Source organism: Eschrichtius robustus, chromosome 1 (genome assembly GCF_028021215.1).
Source record: "Eschrichtius robustus isolate mEscRob2 chromosome 1, mEscRob2.pri, whole genome shotgun sequence".
NCBI lineage: Eukaryota > Metazoa > Chordata > Mammalia > Artiodactyla > Eschrichtiidae > Eschrichtius > Eschrichtius robustus.
Window position 1 is genome coordinate 149,858,509 of NC_090824.1, and position 17,819 is coordinate 149,876,327.

General features: G+C 43.7%; 1 protein-coding gene across 7 annotated transcripts in view; it reads left to right on the forward strand.

The window, feature by feature from the left end:
- Window positions 1–17,819, forward strand: part of ADAMTS17 (ADAM metallopeptidase with thrombospondin type 1 motif 17) — a 346,090-nt gene that overhangs the window by 290,393 nt on the left and 37,878 nt on the right. Inside the window, exon 20 of one of the 7 annotated variants that reach the window (XM_068556845.1) lies at window positions 10,414–10,625. The exons of 5 other annotated variants lie outside the window; for them this stretch is intronic. In XM_068556845.1, the coding sequence (XP_068412946.1) occupies window positions 10,414–10,441 (28 nt within the window). In that variant the 3' untranslated portion in view covers window positions 10,442–10,625. Of the gene's footprint in view, window positions 1–10,160; window positions 10,383–10,413; window positions 10,626–17,819 lie in introns of those variants that run through there. One more of the 7 variants, XM_068556844.1, reaches the window with a different exon arrangement.

The following is a 17,819-nucleotide window of genomic DNA, read 5'->3' on the forward strand; positions in this document are numbered from 1 at the left end:
TATCAATCAAATCTAGTCTATTGTGTCATTTAAAGCTTGTGTTTCCTTATTAATTTTCTTTTTGGATGATCTGTCCATTGCTGTAAGTGAGGGGTTAAAGTCCCCCACTATTATTTTGTTATTGTCGATTTCCTCTTTTATAGCTCTTAGCAGTTGCCTTATGTATTGAGGTGCTCCTATGTTGGGTGCATATACATTTATAATTGTTACATCTTCTTCTTGGATTGATCCCTTGATCATTACATAGGGTCCTTCCTTGTCTCTTGTAATATTCTTTATTTTAAAGTCTATTTTGTCTGATATGAGTATTGCTACTCCAGCTTTCTTTTGATTTCCATTTGCATGGAATATCTTTTTCCATCCCCTCACTTTCAGTCTGTATGTGTCCCTAGGTCTGAAGTGGGTCTCTTGTAGACAGCATATATATGGGTCTTGTTTTTGTATCCATTCAGCAAGCCTCTGTCTTTTGGTTGGAGCATTTAATCCATTCACGTTTAAGGTAATTATTGATATGTCTGTTCCTATGACCATTTTCTTAATTGTTTTGGGTTTGTTTTTGTAGGTCCTTTTCTTCTCTTGTGTTTCCCACTTAGAGAAGTTCCTTTAGCGTTTGTTGTAGAGCTAGTTTGGTGGTGCTGAATTCTCTTAGCTTTTGCTTGTCTGTAAAGCTTTTGATTTCTCCATCGAATCTGAATGAGATCCTTGCTGAGTAGAGTAATCTTGGTTGTAGGTTCTTCCCTTTCATCACTTTAAGTATATCATGCCACTCTCTTCTGGCTTGTAGAGTTTCTGCTGAGAAATCAGCTGTTAGCCTTATGGGAGTTCCCTTGTATGTTATTTGTCGTTTTTCCCTTGCTGCTTTCAATAATTTTTCTTTGTGTTTAATTTTTGCCAATTTGATTACTATGTGTCTCGGCGTGTTTTTCCTTGGATTTATCCTGTATGGGACTGTCTGCGCTCCTGGACTTGGGTGGATAATTCCTTTCCCATGTTAGGTAAGTTTTCGACTATAATCTCCTCATATATTTTCTCTGGTCCTTTCTCTCTCTCTTCTCCTTCTGGGACCCTTATAATGCAAATGTTCTTGCGTTTAATGTTGTCCCAGAGGTCTCTTAGGCCGTCTTCATTTCTTTTCATTCTTTTTTCTTTATTCTGTTCCACAGCAGTGAATTCCACCATTCTGTCTTCCAGGTCACTTATCCGTTCTTCTGCCTCAGTTATTCTGCTATTGATTCCTTCCAGTGTATTTTTCATTTCAGTTATTGTATCATTCATCTCTGTTTGTTTGCTCTGTAATTCTTCTAGATCTTTGTTAAACATTTCTTGCATCTTCTTGATCTTTGCCTCCATTCTTTTTCCGAGGTCCTGGATCATCTTCACTATCATTATTGTGAATTCTTTTTCTGGAAGATTGCCTATCTCCATTTCATTTAGTTGTTTTTCTGGGGTTTTATCTTGTTTCTTCATCTGTTACATAGCCCTCTGCCTTTTCATCTTGTCTGTCTTTCTGTGAATGTGGTTTTTGTTCCACAGGCTGCAGGATTGTAGTTCTTCTTCCTTCTGCTTTCTGCCCTCTCTACCAAATATTTAAAGCAGAGTTAACACCAATCCTTCACAAACTCTTCCCAAAAGGTGGCATAGGAGGGAACACTTTCCAACACATTCTGTGAAGCCAGTACTACCCTGATACTGAAACCACACACAGACATCGCAAAAAAGAATACTACAAACCAATATCTCATATGAATATCGATGCAAGAGTCTTCAGCAAAATTCAAGCAAACTGAATCCAGCATCATATTGAAAGGATTATACACCATGACCAAGTAGGACTTATCCCAGGAATGCAAGGTTGTTGTATCATCTGAAAAATCAATTAATGTAATACACTTTATCAATAAAATATTTTTTTAAACAAAATGATCATTTCAGTAGATGCAGAAAGAGACTTTGACAAAATACATGACCCTTTCATGATAAAAACACTCAACAAGCTAGGATTGGAAGAGAACTTCCTAAACCTGGTAAAGGGTATCTACAAAAAACCCATAGCTAGCATCATACTTAATGGTGAAAGGCTGAATGCTTTACCCCTAAGATCAAGAATAAGGTGCGATATCTGTTCTTGCCACAGTAGGGCCCACAGCAAGCTTAGAGGGAGGGAGTTCTCCATGGTCATGTCAGAAAGGGAAGTGCTTGTTCCATGTGGGGCTTATGACTGCATGGTCCCTCACCAATTCACTTTTGATGTGCCACCGTGTCCTGTGAATCACTATGAGAATTGTGCTGTTTCCCCAGTAGAATTTTGATCTTAGAAACCACCCTTCCTAGAGCTTCTAGAGACAGGTGCTCCCAGCAGGAGGCTCAAGGTGCCCCTACCCTGCAAGGTGAACTGCTCAGGGTGCCCCTACACCTGCACCAGAAAAGTACACTCCACCAACCTCTTCCTCCCGTTGAAGACGATCAAGTGTGGTGGGAGGCAGGAGACCACCTGATTCATTAAGGATATGGCTGCAAACGGAACTCCTGCTCCACCAGCCTCCCACCTGCTCTGAAGCCTTGGCTGTAGCATGGAAATGTGAAGGAGGTGCCCTGGGACCACCAACTTCTAAAGCTCACTGGGCTTTGTCTTTGGTAAAGCAAATGCTAGACTCAAGAACATCTGAGGTTCTTTGATCCCAGGCAACAGGAACTGAATCTAAAAATGTATCAAAAAGATAAAGGAGTATATAGAAAAGATATGGAGTAGCTCCCAAAATTGAAGAGATGCTGAAAAGCATATTGGGGAGGGGATCTCGGAGGCATCTCCAGTGGACAGGACACTGCCTCCCCTCCAGGAGCTTCTCCACTGAGAGTCCACCTTCCTGGGGAAGGTCTGATGGGCCTGGCTTGGCTCCCGTGCTCTCCAGCGGCATGGTGTAGACACCCAAAGGAAAACCGAGGTGTTGTTACCAGAAAAAAGAAGACGACACTGGGCAGGCAAAACCAGCAGACGTGTCCTCCACCCTGAACACATAGAGACATGCTGACGTCATGATCAAACAAAGACTAGGAAAGACCATCCAGCAGACGCTGTCCAGCTAGGACGAGTGCCGGCAAGTCTATTAGCAGGAGGGCTACTGTACTGGAAAATTCCTGTGTCCTGGTGAGAAAGGCAGCCTGACGGGAATGTTACTCTTGGATGTGAACTTTCAACATCAGCAGCCATATGATTCTCAAAGCATGAGAGTTTTTTTCCAAACTCTCAGTTCCTGGGTGTGGTACAACCTGTTACCAAACCCAGGCTTCTCCTGGTTATTTTAACCCCAAAATTGTACCAACACAAGTGCCAGTTCCTGGAGTGTAAGCTGATCAGGTGTGATGGCTGAAAAGAAATGCCGCCAGGTTGTGATCTCATCAGCTGCTGGTTAAGCTCTATTCACTGTCCTTCTGCTTCCCTACTGCAAATTCAGTTTGTTCCTATAAATCCCAGAGAAACGTTTTTTCCTCTCAAAAGAATATTTGAAAATGAATTTATTGTAGAAACAGAGAATCTTAAAACTGAGGACCTGTGTGCTTCTTGCTAAGATGTAAATTATGGAGGTGGCAGAAATCCAGGGCAGGGTGGGAGTGAGCCAGTCCATTCCTGCCTGTCAGCAGTAAGGAGAGAAGGGAAAGGGGCTGGAAGTTGGAGTCATCACCCTATCTTACAGATGAAGACATCGAGACACTTGGTTGTTAAGTAACTTACTCAAGGTCATACCCATAGCAAGCAGAACTCAAACCAAGGTTTTCCTACTTTAAGTCTTACGTACTTTCTGCTACACCATTCTCATTTTAAAAGTAGTACAACCTGCTTCTACCATGGCATGAAAAAGAACCCTTTTTGACCAGGGCACCTGTAAATAGATATTTTAAAATGGGACTGGAGAAGTCAGGAGATGGCATTGTAGTGGCCTTCGGCTCAGAGGGGGGTTGAGGGGAAGCCGTGGTGGCTGCCTTATCTGGAAGTGAAACACATGGTTTTAAAATTAAACAGTAGAGCAATTTTGCTAAATGCTGTAGCTGCTCAGTTTTCTGGCTTATTCGCAGTGTTATCTGGACCCATGCTGGAAAAGAAATTAAAATTCAGGAATTCTGCTGTCTAAGGGGTTTCAATGTGAAGGTGGCTTCCCAGGAGGCCTGTGTGTGTGTGTGTGTGTGGAGTGTTGGGGTGCAGGGAGCTGTGCTTGCAGGGGTGTAATCCTATGAATACCACGATGACTCCCTCTTGACCCCCAGCCAGGTGATGTCGGGCTCAGAGAGGCTGGGAGGGACCCTCAGACCCGAGGGAGCAGTGGCACAAGTTAAAGGGACGGGACAGGTGAGAGGTCGTCTGTGGCACAAGTCCAACCTTTTCTGGGTAAGAAACTAAACCTGCCTATTCAGGGTTCAAACCCATAGCCTCTGACACTTCCGACGTGCCCGCTGGGGCTGAACAATGAATTCGCCTGGGCTGGGCGCCATGTACAGGCAGGACACCTGTGTCACCCCTTTGTTTGTTGTTTGCCTTCTTTTTCTTCCTCACAAGGGCAAGGACCTTGTCAGTGTCCTATTCACTCAGCAAACATTTGTAGAGCACCTGCTGTGTGCCAGGTGGGCACTGGAAACTTGGGTGTGCTGCTCTCTCTCCAGTGCCCAGCAGCGTGCAGGGTTTAGGAGGGCTGGTGAGTCATTTGAACAGATGGACGGAAAGGGTCTCAGCCATCCCAGAATTGCTCACATACATGGTCAGTGGCATTGTGTTGAAAATGAGGTTTCATTCCAGGGCCATGAGCGTTTACACACTGTGGGGGCAGATGCTCCATTGACAGAGGGCGGAAGTCAGAGGCTGGCTTGGGATCCCCTGGTTAAATCATTCACCTTGCCTCAGCACAGTCATGGTGGATTTATCCATGCTGTGTCATGCCCCCGCCCACCTTGACTTGATCTTGATCTGACTCTGACTTTGACTCGACCCTGAACCCTCCCAGTAGCCCTTCCCATTCCATTCTCTGAGCATCAGTTCCTGCAGAAATCTCTTAAATCTTTCCTTCACCCATCATGCTTTACTATGGCCTTTATTTAAATAGATTTGTTTCAAAGTTGGGAACAAAAGAGCATTATATCCTTATTATGTGGAGGAACCAAGGCACACAATTTGTTAGGCTCAGTAGCTAATCAGAGAAAGAGTGAAATGCTTTCTCCATATTACCCAGCGGTGGCCTCACATGGGGGGGTTACTGAGGACATGGACTTGGTAGAGGCAAGCATGGGTTCAGGTTCCAGAGCCACCACTAGCTACAGGCAAACTCATGGGCAGGTTACCTGATCTTACCACCTATAAATTGGGAAATTAGAACCTCTCTCATAGAAATCTTGAGACGATTAGGTGAAGTAATGCCTATAAATTCCTCCGTCCTGGGTAAGTACTCAATGAATGCTAGCCAAAACCATCATCCCTGCTAAGCTCCAAAACTCTATTAATGATAAACATCAGCCAGCTGTTGGACCCCAGCATTTATGTGTTATCCATCATTTCTTAAGGCACCACACACACACACACACACACACAGACTTTTAATACAGTGTATAACTACACAATTTAAATAACCCATGGTGGTGTTTTCCAGGTAATGAAGGTTTGGGGGAAGGTCCTAGTTTATGCTAACATTTCCCTTCTTGTCAGAACAAGTTTATATAATTTACATATATTTTAGGGTAAATAAAAACAGCAGAACCATCTTGAGTGGTTCATTTCTAACCTTATGAATATTTCTGAGCTCTGTATTTGTGGACTTCAGATAATATTGTCAGCAGGATGAGGGTAGGACTTGGGGAGGAAAAGGGATTATGAAAGGTATCAGCATCCTTCAAACCCCAAAGTTGGGTTATGGCTTAGTGAGTGACCGGAAGCTTCACAGATGTGTCCCCCTCAGTGGCTCAGTACAAAGCAGGCTGGAGAGGCAGTGGGAGTGAGAGTGATGAGGTTCTACTTGATGTGGATGGATGTGAAGTGCTGACCTCTGCCAGCACCTCTGCCTGCTAACCTATATTTGAATTTAAATACCACTGAAGGAAGGAGCCTGGTGAAATATAAGTACATAATTTCCAAGAGGAACTCCTTATGGTGTTCAGAGCAGAAATTAACAGCACAGAGGTAATGAATGTGCTCTGACCCACACCAAGCACATGGCTCAGGTGTGTTTCCTTTCTGTGACTCCTAATCTGCTTCCTGGGAAGGGAGCACTCCCTGGCCACTTGGAGAGAGCTTGACACTAAATCTTGAGAACAGGGAGGGAAAAACTTTCAGCTGCACCTGCTCACTGAGTTGTCAAGGAAGGAGGACAAATGTTGACCTAAGGGACAACCATGCTCCGAGAGCTAGTCAGAAACAAGCGTGGGCTTCGGGTGATGATCCTCATAGCACACGCAGTGGTTCTCCTGCGCCAGAACCCCCTGGGGTCTTGTTGACGCACAGAGTGCCTGGCCCACCCCCAGAGTTTCTGATTCAGCAGATATAGGGAGGGATCTGAGACTGCATTTCTAACAAGCCTTCCAATGATGCTGGTTCAGGTACCATACTGAGAGCCACTGGCATATGGTAACAAAGGTTACTTGAAATTTTAACTCAAGATGTATGATGAGAAAAATCAAGATTGGTGAATTGGGTCCTGTGACTTGAACTTGACAGCAGACGCAAAAATCCTCCAGTAGAACAAGTGTGTGGCTAATCTGGGAAGGAAAGGTAATCAGTTATCTTATCTTCTGGGGGCTGGAGGACTAGAAGGTCCAGAGCCCAGACCATTGAGGGGAGAGGGCAGCTGGGGCCAGAGACCCTACCAAAGTGAAATACAGGCGAGATTATCAAGGAGGCTCCAGGACTTACACAGCAGAGGCTCCCATGACTGGAGATGGAGATGGGGGCTCAGGCAGCTGGTCGCCCAAGTTTATAGACAAAGCACTCCCCATTTGCTCTTCTCTCAGAAGATAAAGGATGCTGTGAAAATGTTCATCACTCTGACTTTAATTCTTACAAACCAGGAAGGAGGAGTCATTGGTAGGACAGTGACCAAAACCTGGAAAACTATGACTGATTGTATCATTCTGCAGCTTGCCACGGTAAGGAAAGGGAACTCTGAGCAAGATTCAGCACAGACCCCTCTGCTTTTAGAAAAGAGAATAAATAAAGGTCAAAGTAGAGCTAGTTCTGATTCCGTAGCTCAAGAAAGTCAACACAGCTCAGCAGGTAGGGGAAATTCTGGAAGATTCAATTCAGATGCCATAATCATGGACAGACCCAATAACACATAAAGGGGGAGACAGACGCAGAACCAGGGGCTACCTGGAAGCCCTGGATTAGTCAGATGTAAAGGCCCAAGAACACCAGAGAAAGGGGCAGAGGGCAAGGGCAGGTAGAAAACAGTTTGGAACCTCAGCAGATAGCTCAGCTCAGGCCAGACAGGCAGAGGCCTGCAAGCTGAGCCCTGCTTACAAAGTGTCTACAAAGATAGCTTTTTGTTTTTTATTAAATTAACCTTCACAGTAAGAAAAACTGGAAGATAAGCCAAGTAAGGCCAAAATCCTGCTCCAACCCACTGCTGCTTTTCAACATAAGAGAATGGAATTAAAACCGGGACAGGTAAAAGAAAGTACCAGAGCACGGTAGCCAGGAGCAGTACAGAGAAGGTGGAGCCTGAGCCCCAGGAAACAGTTTGTATCCAAGTTCAAGAATGAGGGCTCAGCTGCTGGGTTCCCATCCCAGCTTCACAGTTGCCGCTGGGGGACCTCAGCCAGGCCACTCAGCCTTTGTAAAACAGGGGACATAGGTAGCACCCACCTCATAAGGCTGTCATGAGAATTATATGAGTTAATAGAAATAAATTGCTTAGGAGAGCTCTTGGCACACAGTAAGTGCTAAATATGTCTTTTTTATGATCACTGTCATCATCACGATTTTTCAGAAGTGTCCAAAACCCCATTCCAGGAAGAAATTCAATCCAAGATGCTACAGAACTCTACAGATGTTACCTCCAAGGCTCTGCCGATTGGTTCTATGAAATTGTGGCTGATGAGAGAAGAGCCAGAAATCTAAGGGTGGGTTTCAATTTCCCAACCGGATAAATGGGCAAGTCCGAGGAATGCAGCGTCAGCCTGCTGTCAACCCCTGGCACAACTGGAGGACAAATCAACGATTTAGACGGATGGTTTGTGTGCACTTTAGAAAAGAAGGCTGTGCGCACACCCTAAATGATGGAGGGTTAATGAGAACACTCAGTGCCTGTCAGACAGTGTTGTTAGGGCGTGGGTCAGGTCGGCAGAACACTTAGCAGAACTCCCATGATTATCGCTGTGGATGAAGCAGGAAAACAGGTGGGCTGATGGCCTGTCACCATGGAGCTGCCACTAGACCCAGGTCTCCTCCATCTGTGTCTAGGGTGGCCCCTGGTGGGTCGGTCTGCAGCGCTGCCTGTGGAGTTGTCAGCCTCCTGTCATGTGACTCTTCCGGGCAGGGCTCCATGGTGGGGGCTGCATGCGATCAGGAAGCTCCACAGAAACCTGTGGCTGTTCAGTGGTAGGGCTCCTCCCGGAACCCGGCACCCACTCTGCTCTCCCTCCCTTCCATCCCCCACCCACTCCTTGTGGTTCCAGCGAGGGGCACACAGACTCCCAGTTCTCAGTGATTGTAAGGGTGTGTTGTTACAGGACAGAAGACAGGGAAGAAGAATGTGCACTGAAGTTTTTATAGCTAGCACAACTGTCCTTCAAGTATCAAGGCTTTAGAAAAACAGTTTTAAATATGCAGAAGCTTAGGATACTGAGCCCATGAGGAAGCTACCAGACCAGGACTCAGCAACTTTTTCTTTAAAGTGAAGATATTAAATATATTAGCTCTGTAAGCCATGTGACCTCTGTCATAGCTACTCAACTCTATCATGGTAGCACAAAAGCGGCCATAGACAATAGATAGACAAATGGGTAGGGCTGTGTTCCAATAAAACTTTATTTACAAAAACAAGTGTCAGAAGGGATTGAGCCCTCAGGCCATAGTTTGCCAACTCGTGTATGATAGGATGCTCTTCATCTAACTGAGAGATGGCTGGGGACACTTTGATAACAGGGCTGATGGTGGACATTTTAAAATGTTTAATTGTAGAGGCAAAACTAAAGCAAAGATGGAGATAGGAATATTTAACAATGAAGATATAACAGTAATGAATATTTATGCCCCAAATAACATAGCAACTACTATGTAAAGCCTAAACCACAGGAGGTGCAAAGAAATATAGATAGATATTTATTGGGTATAGGTGACTCTTAATATAAGACAGATCAAGTGGCAAGTAAATAAAAAATAAGGAAGGATATAAAAGACCTAAACAACATAATCAGTAAGATAAATCAGATATATCAAATACTACACCCTGATAATATAGAACACACCTTTTTCTCAAATGCACAAAGAAAACATCAGTAGGTTCCTAGAAGTAGAAATAGTAAAAACAATAGCCTCTGATCACAAAGCAATAGAGTTGGAAATTAATAAAAAAGATTTTTAAAGTGCAAAAGTCCCCTCTACCTGGAAATAAAAATTTACAGGATACAACACCCACATTTGGCAGTAACTCAAAAGTAGGGAGACCTGGAGATGTCCACTGACATTAAGCTCAGCCTGAGCATTTAAAGTTGTTCCTTCATTCACTCATTTAACAGATTTAACTGAGCAACAGTTGAGACTAACCTAAGATGAAGAGGCTCCTCTGCCTTTCAGAGCTTGCTTTGGGTGGGAAAGACTGATAGGGAAATAAGGCAGCCCCAGCCCTGTGGGAGAGCTCGTGACTAGGGCACGAGACAGATGCCCAGCTGGGATTCGTGTGGATGTGTTGAGGTACCAGGAAGCAGTAGCTGTGCCAGATCACAATGGGACTGGGTGGAGTGTGGGGGAGAGCCCCCCTCACCTCTCACTGGCTGTGTGACCCTTAGCAGTTTACTTCACAGGAGCCTCCCTTTCCTCATCTCACTGGGAATCAACATCTGGCATGGAGAAGGGTCCAATTAGTGTGTTCTTACTGCTTATTGACTTGAAGCTGGTCAGGTTATAACTGGAGAGTGTATTTGTTAGGGCCACATTCTAACGAAACATTGGCTGGCTATGTCCGCAGCAGGAGACGGGGGTCAAGGGTGAATGGCCCGGATACTGATGCCTCATGAAGAACAACTGAAAGGGTATGTACATTGATTAAAAAAAAGAAGACTAAAGGGAGACCTCGAAAGATTTCAGAGACCTTCTTGCCCTGGTGCCTTTATATACTTTGTGTCATCATCTAGAGAACAAGCATACCTACTCTGGTGCTTCAACAGGCTAGTGGGACAGACATCCCGGTCATAGTGTAATGAGCTCCCTGTCATACACAGATCTGAGCAGCCCCTGCTGGTCTTCTGAATGCATCACTCATCACCTTGGATCCAGGACTTCAACTTCTGCCCTTTGGAAATCATCCAAAATATAATGGACAAAATTGGCAACCACCCAAATGTCCAACAAGTATGCACTAGTTAAGTAATATGGCTCTATCTATACAGTGGAGTGTTATGCAAGCATTAAAAATCACTCTTGAGAAAATATTTTTGATCACATAGGAATTGCTTCTGCTATCAAGAGTGAAATAGGCAAAATAGTAAATGATTTGCTTATAGTATAACATCATTAAAGAAAATATGTTTAGAAGACTAGGATCATGTATGTTCTTTGGTTCTCTTGCTTTATATTTTTATGTACCTTCCAGATTTTCTACAATGTGCATGAATTATACCTATCATTTCTACTAAGTAAACAAAAAATATGGCTCTAGAAGAGATTCCTAAAATGAGTGAAAGTGTAGACAGAGATACCCTGGGGACCAGCACAAAGATCATTTTAGGAAGCTCTGGATCACTTCTCAATTTTCTTCATTGACAACCATGGAATTCAATTAAACTCACAAAACATTTGTTGCATCCTTAACAAGCACAAGGCTCTGTGCTAGAAACTTTCATTCAGAAGAGCCAGAGACAAGGATCATTCACAGCAAAATGTGACCAGGCCTTTGAGGGCAAAGGGAAGGGAGTCTGAACTCTGAGTGACTCCAAATATTTTGCCAGGGACTGGGACATTCTCTACAATTTTCTAAATAAAATTTTCTTTCGTTTGCCTAAAAGTAAAAATTGACAACATGCAACACTTGGAGGAGGAGGGAAAATATGTCACAGAACTCAGTCCAACAAGACTTGCTGTACTGTAGAAGTCTTTTCTCTCTGGTTCTCGATGGTGGAGTGGGGGGGCGGCCAGTCTCGTATGCCCGTGTTGGTGGGAAATCCTTAAAGCCCAATTAGACAGAGACACCTTTGCAGAACAGACACTTAGGAACCTGTTTTTACAAATCAAGGAGAAGCAACAATGATCTAGTGAAAATAGATCATTCTGACACGATACTTGCTGAAAAAAAATCTCAAAAGCATGCAGGGGGATTTCATGCCATAGACTTAATAATGCCAGAAATAAAATGAATCTCTTTACTTTCTACTTGGAAGGCTCAGGAACATGGTTTCTGTAGCTCATTAGCTATTAAAATTATTAACAAATTATTATTTTCAATTGAAAGTGGTTATGGTATTCATTATTTCCTCTCATGCCAAGACTCTCTTTAGTCGACTCAGAACATGAATTGTCCAAAGCAATCCAAAGTTTCTAAATAGTTTTGGACCAGGTTCACTGACTTTGGCCCAGGAAGCCACTCAGGGTTGAGTGGCTAAAGGAATCCGTTACGTAATTTAATGAGAACTTAATTGAGACTAATTATTATCTCTCATTGCCTTGCCTGAAGAACATCTGCCCAGCATCTGCTGTGACTCCATGTGGTTGGGATGTTTGAATTTTTCTGTGAAGTGAAATAAGGGGCATGAATATTTTATTGTGGATTTATCCCACTGTAACTTTTTATAGGAAACTGCTGGTTGTTTTATTAGCCAGCAGCGTTAATAGACAGTGTCTCTCCTGCTGGAGCCAAGGTTTGGGGTGTACTCAGAACACACTGCCTTAGCAAGATCTGCCCCTGAGGAGGAGGTGGGCGGGTCTGTGAAATATGTGGCTAAGTCAGTGTTTGGGAGCAGGGGGTGCAGATCCTGGACTGTTCTGTGATGTGCCCGCTAAGACCCAGGTCCATCCAGAAGGGGGCACAAGTTGATAACAGGTTGACCGTATATGACCGATCACTGGCATATCCATGTGAGAAATGAATAGGAGCCATTCACCCCATTTCACAGAGGGAAAAACAAAGTTTCAGAAGTTCAGCAGCCAAGATCATCAAAGACTTAGTGAGCCCAAACTAGAACCGAGTCTCTTGCCTCCTAGGAGGCTCCTGGCCATGACGAGGTGAGGATATTCTTAGGGGAAACAATATCCTTCACACTGTTTGGGAACCAGGGGCAGAAGACGGCATATCCAGGACCACCGGAAGAGCTCCTGGAGGGGCAAGTACTTGAGATTGGACAACTGAGAGAAGTGAGGAGGCTGTGCAGGCAGAGGGAATAGTGTCTGAGTCTCCAGGTCTGGGAATATCAAGCAGTCTGGAGAGGGAGGAACACATGGGGCCAACCAAAGCCAGGGGGGTAAGGCTGGTCCTCCTACCTTGATCTGTCCTGTCTTATTTTCCTTAGTGCAGAGTCTTATTTTTGTTTGCTTTCATATATTCATGAAAACATCTGCAATCCCTAGTGGGATGATGGAGGAGCATGGGATGAAGGAATGACTAAATTATCAGACTGGGCCTTGAGTGCAACTGGCCCCTTGAGTGGGACTTCAGGATGTGAAAGACAGTAAGCACTAGGGAGCCATCGAAGGTTTTAGAGTGAGGAAGTCACATGAATGAAGCCATGGCAGAGGTGCACAGACTACTTGGAAGGAAAAAGAGATCCCATGGTGGGGAGGCCAGTTAGGAGACTGTTACAATACCCCAGGCAAGGGTTGCCATGGAAATGGGGAAGAGAGGCAGATTTGAGATCCCTTATGGGGGTTGGCTTGGTGGCACTTAGCAGCTGCTTGGACATGGCTCAGGGAGCAGCCCAAGCTGCCCTGTAACCCTGCATGGCTGGTCTCTGGAAAAGGAGGGGCTGCCAGTTTTGGCAGTGGGGCAAAGAGGAATGGTTTGTGACCTTGCCCACCCAGAACCAGAGGTGTGGTGGGACCCCTGCTGTCCTCTAGGTTGTCAATCACACAGGCCTGGAGTTCCCAAGGTGGAGAGTCAGGAGGCCTGTGCATCAAAATACCGATGGAAATCATAAGTAAGCTCTGAGAAAAGGAAAGAGAAAGGGAAGGGAAGGAAAGGGAAAGGAAAGGAAGGGAAGGAAAGGAGGGCCATGGGAACAAAGGAGCCCAAGACTGAACAAGGGGAGGGCTGAGATTCCTTGGAGAACAGAGGAGGAGGAGGCTTCAGAGAAGTAGAAGGCAGGTGGCAAGAGCTCCCCGCACCTGAGAAGTCAAGGAGGAACGAGCAAAAATCAGGCAGAGCGGTTGCCAGGGTCAGAAGTGTCAAAACTGTCATCTACACTAAGGATTGTTATGACAAGTTATGCTCACCAAAGACCCTTCGTCATTTTAGTTAATGCGGGAAGGAAGACGCCGCAGGATGCTAGCCACCAAGCAGGATTGGGGCCCCGCATCACCGGCCATCTCCACATGGCTCTGGCCTGGATGTCTGTCACCCCTGGGGAATTTCTTCCCAGGCGCACTGTGGACATGACCTTTACAAGCCACACTAGCAGGGCCACCACTTCTAATACAGCAGCATGTTATGAGGCACCAGGGATTCGAAATAGACCAACACAGTGTAACCGTGGAGGCTGTTGTCCAGGGGCCTGGCTGGCTCCTGTCTGCTCTGGGGGTGTCCGGAAGCGCCTTTGGCAGGAGGGGCACAGGGAGCAAATGTGAGGCTTGCAATTAAAGATAGTCGTGTGTGGGGAAGCGGGCAGAGCTGTAAATTCCCTTGCTCATAAAGCTGCACGCCAGAACCCTTGCAGGGCGAGCTTGGAGACAGAGTCAGCCAGCTTTTCAGGCTGGTCATGTTGGAGCCCTGCCCCTGCCCCTCTGAACACAACGGCCTTTCCCCTCTGTACCCCTTCCAGAAGACACAGAGCTGGCTCACTCCAACTCTGGAGAACTCCCCCTAGGAACATTTTCAGAGAATCTTGTGAAATTCTGAGCATTTTCATAGCCAAAGCGAGGCAGTGGCAGGGGTGGAATGTCAGGGAGATCTGCTTGCATGTTTTCATGTTGAATAATTTTGTGGGGCTGGGCAGCTGGGCCAGCTGGGCAGGGGCTCCTGCTGGCGTTACTCAGGCCTCTGGGTATTTCTACAGCCCACTCTTCAGGATTTTGGTGTTGGTTTCGAATTGGTACCACTCAGACTGCTGTCTTGGGAAAACCATGTCACATCATGAATCTGGGGGAGTCTTTTTTTCCTTATCGTTTTAGGACAAAATTCTTGGGACTCACCTATTAAGCCAACCAAAAGACAAATTACAGGAAGGTGGGGACAAAGCATTGACGGAGGACCCGTGCGGCGAGCCAGTGGTATAGAGTGGCCTCTTCAGGTCAGAGCCAGAGGAAGACACACATCCAGCCTCTCTGGTTTAGGTTCAGAACCACCATAGCTGCCTCCTTGGAAAATTAAAGTGAGAAGTCCTAGACCAGAGGCTGCGGAACCAAATTCCACAGCAGACATGGCTTGGCCTGCACAGGCGTCTTAAGGTTTTAGAGTTCATTTCCAACATTTTAAAACCAGATTGCAATAAGACTCTGAATTTTCAACATTACTTTTAAAAAGGAAAGATGTGGCAATACTTGACCCACATGGCAACTGTGGGCTGGAGCCCGGTGGCTCCCAGGACAGGCACCGTGTTCATTCTCAGTTGACCACAGTCGCTGCCACTCTCAGAAGTCAAGGTCAGTTAGTACATACTGACCTGGCTCTGGGTTGTGTAAGCATTTTTCTTATAAAAATGTTTATATGTACAGAAAAGTCTGAGTTTAACTAATAAACAACTATGCCCACACCTCCCAATTTTAACAAATTTTCATGATTGCCATATTTTAAGTAATCTAAAGTAATAGCATGTTATTAAAATAATATAATACAGATACGTTAAAAGTCCCCCTTGACCCCTCCCAGTGCTATTCTTCTCCCCTCCTCCATTAGTGGGTATGCTTCCTCCGCTAATTTTCAAACTTTTACCATATATGCATATATCCACGAACAAGAGAGTATTGTTTGGTGCATTTAAACAGGCTCTGAGCGTATGTATGTTCATCTTGCCTTTGGGATCTAGCCATGTTGCCACTGGTACACCCATTTTCTTTGCTCTATATGATTTCATCTTAGGTATTTAGTCATTTGCCATTGATGGACATTTGGGTTGTTTGCCAGTTGGGGCTTATGTAAACAATTATGCAGTGACCATCCTTGTCCAGTTTCCTTAGACACATGTGCAAGTTGTATCACAGAAGTGTAATTACACAGTCATAGGTCTGCACACCTTGAGCTTTCCTCCAAAGGCTTAACCTAGCGTTACCGTGTCACCAGCACTGTAAGGGCTCCCATTGCTCCAGTCATGAACAAATTTGGTTTAGTCAGACTTTGTAGTGTTGCCATCTGGTGGGGAGGAAATGGTGCCTCATTGTTTGATTTTTTTAAATTCCCCTGTGCTGTAGTGAGGTTGAGTGTTTTCATGTGTTAAGAGGATATTTATATTTTTTCTATGATTTATCCTCCTGTTGTTTGCGCATTATCCTGTTGGGCTACTTATCTCTTACTAATTGATTTACGAGCATTCTTTATACATCTTGGATTATAAATATTTTCCCTTATTTGAGGCCTCTTTTTTCACCTATGGTGTCTTTGAGTAGAAGCTTTTATCTTTAATTTAGTTAAATTGGTTAACTTTAAATTTAGGAATTGTGCTTCTTTTGTCGTGTTTGACAATTTCTTCCTGACTTTTCAACTACAAATATGTTTTCCTATGTGTTCTTCCAGAACTTTTAAGGTTTGGCTTTTCTTGCATATAAGAAGACTTTAACACATCCAGAATGTCTTTTTCTGTATAGTATGAGCTGAGACAATGAATTAATTTCTTCCATATGATAACCTGTTGCCTCTCCTCTGTATTATGTAATGGCTAGTTCACCCCATTCCCACTGATTGATAAGGCTGTATTTATGGTAACCAAGATAACAAAACACACCATGCTTTCTGACCACAAGAAAATTACATTGGGAATAAGCAGTAAAAAGATAGTGACCCACTTTTCTCTATATTTTTGGAAATTAAAAATATATATAACTCATGGGTTAGGAGGAAATGATTTTGGAAATTACAAAATATTCAGAACTAACAATTAACATTTCTTTTTTTCTCCCTATTTTTGGGAAGCTGTGGATTATATTTCTGTTCTTTTGATGGTTATCCTTAAATGTGACCCAGGTACCTTAACTGTAATGGTTTAAGTAGAGTCCAAAGTACTCAGAATCGCTAGCCTCTTCCTAAACAACACAGTGCCCTTAGTGCATGTGACCCTCAAACAGCCTCTACTTGTTCCTGTTATTATCTGGAGATTTGGTGTTACTATATTGAAAAACCAAAAATATTCTGGTATAACAAAAAGTTATATTAATTAGATGAAACAGACAAAATTCCTAGAAATACAAACTACTGTAACTGACTCAAGAATAAATAGATAACCTGAACAGACCCATAACAAGTAAAGAGATTGAATTAGTAATAAAAAAATTCCCACAGAAAAAAAGCCCAGGATCAGATGGCTTTACTAGTGAATTTTACCAAACATCTAAGGAAGAATTAGTATCAATTTTTCACAATCTCTTCCAAAAAGTAGAAAAGAAAGCACTTTACAACTCATTCTATGAGGCCAGTATTACCCTGATAACAAAACCAGACAAAGACATCACAAGAAAACTACATGCCAATATTGCTTATGAATATAGACACAAAAGTCCTCAACAAAATATTAGTAAATTGAATCCAGCAATATAAAAAGTATTATATACCATGATCAAGTGGAAACTTATGCTGGGAATGCAAGGTCCATTTATCATCTGAAAATCAAATAATGTAATATATCAATCACATCAGTAGAATAAAAGACAAAACCACATTATTGTCTCAATTAACACAAACACACACAAAGTATTTTCAAAATTCAATACTCTTTCATGATCAAGACACTCAACAAACTAGGAATAGACGGGAATTTCCTCAACCTCATGAAGGGATCTACCAAAAGCCCACAGGAACCATCATACTTAACGGTGAAAGACTAAAGGCTTTTCCCCTAAGAGAGGAACAAGACAAGAATGTCTGTTTTCACTGCTTATATTCAACATTGTACTGGTGGTTCTAGCCAGGGCAATGAGGCAAGAAAATGAAAAAAAAAAAAAAAGGCATCTAGGTTAGAGATGTAAAACTATGTATTTGCAGATGACATGATCTTCCATATAGAAAATTCTGAAGAATCCAGTAAAGAGCTACTAGAACTAATATATTTTCTGGAAAAACAAAATTCATCTGAGTAAATTCAAAGATCTAATTGGCTTTATTTATCAACTCATGCATCAGTCAGGATCCCATCTAGCAACTAGAAGAGCACTCCAAGGGGTTGTACAAATGGGAGATTTTTACTGGCAGAAAGAGGGTGGGCAAGAAAAGTATTAACAAAAGAAAAGATTGCTTCAATCCAGACCATCTTCTTCTGGGGGAAGGGAAGGGCTTTAT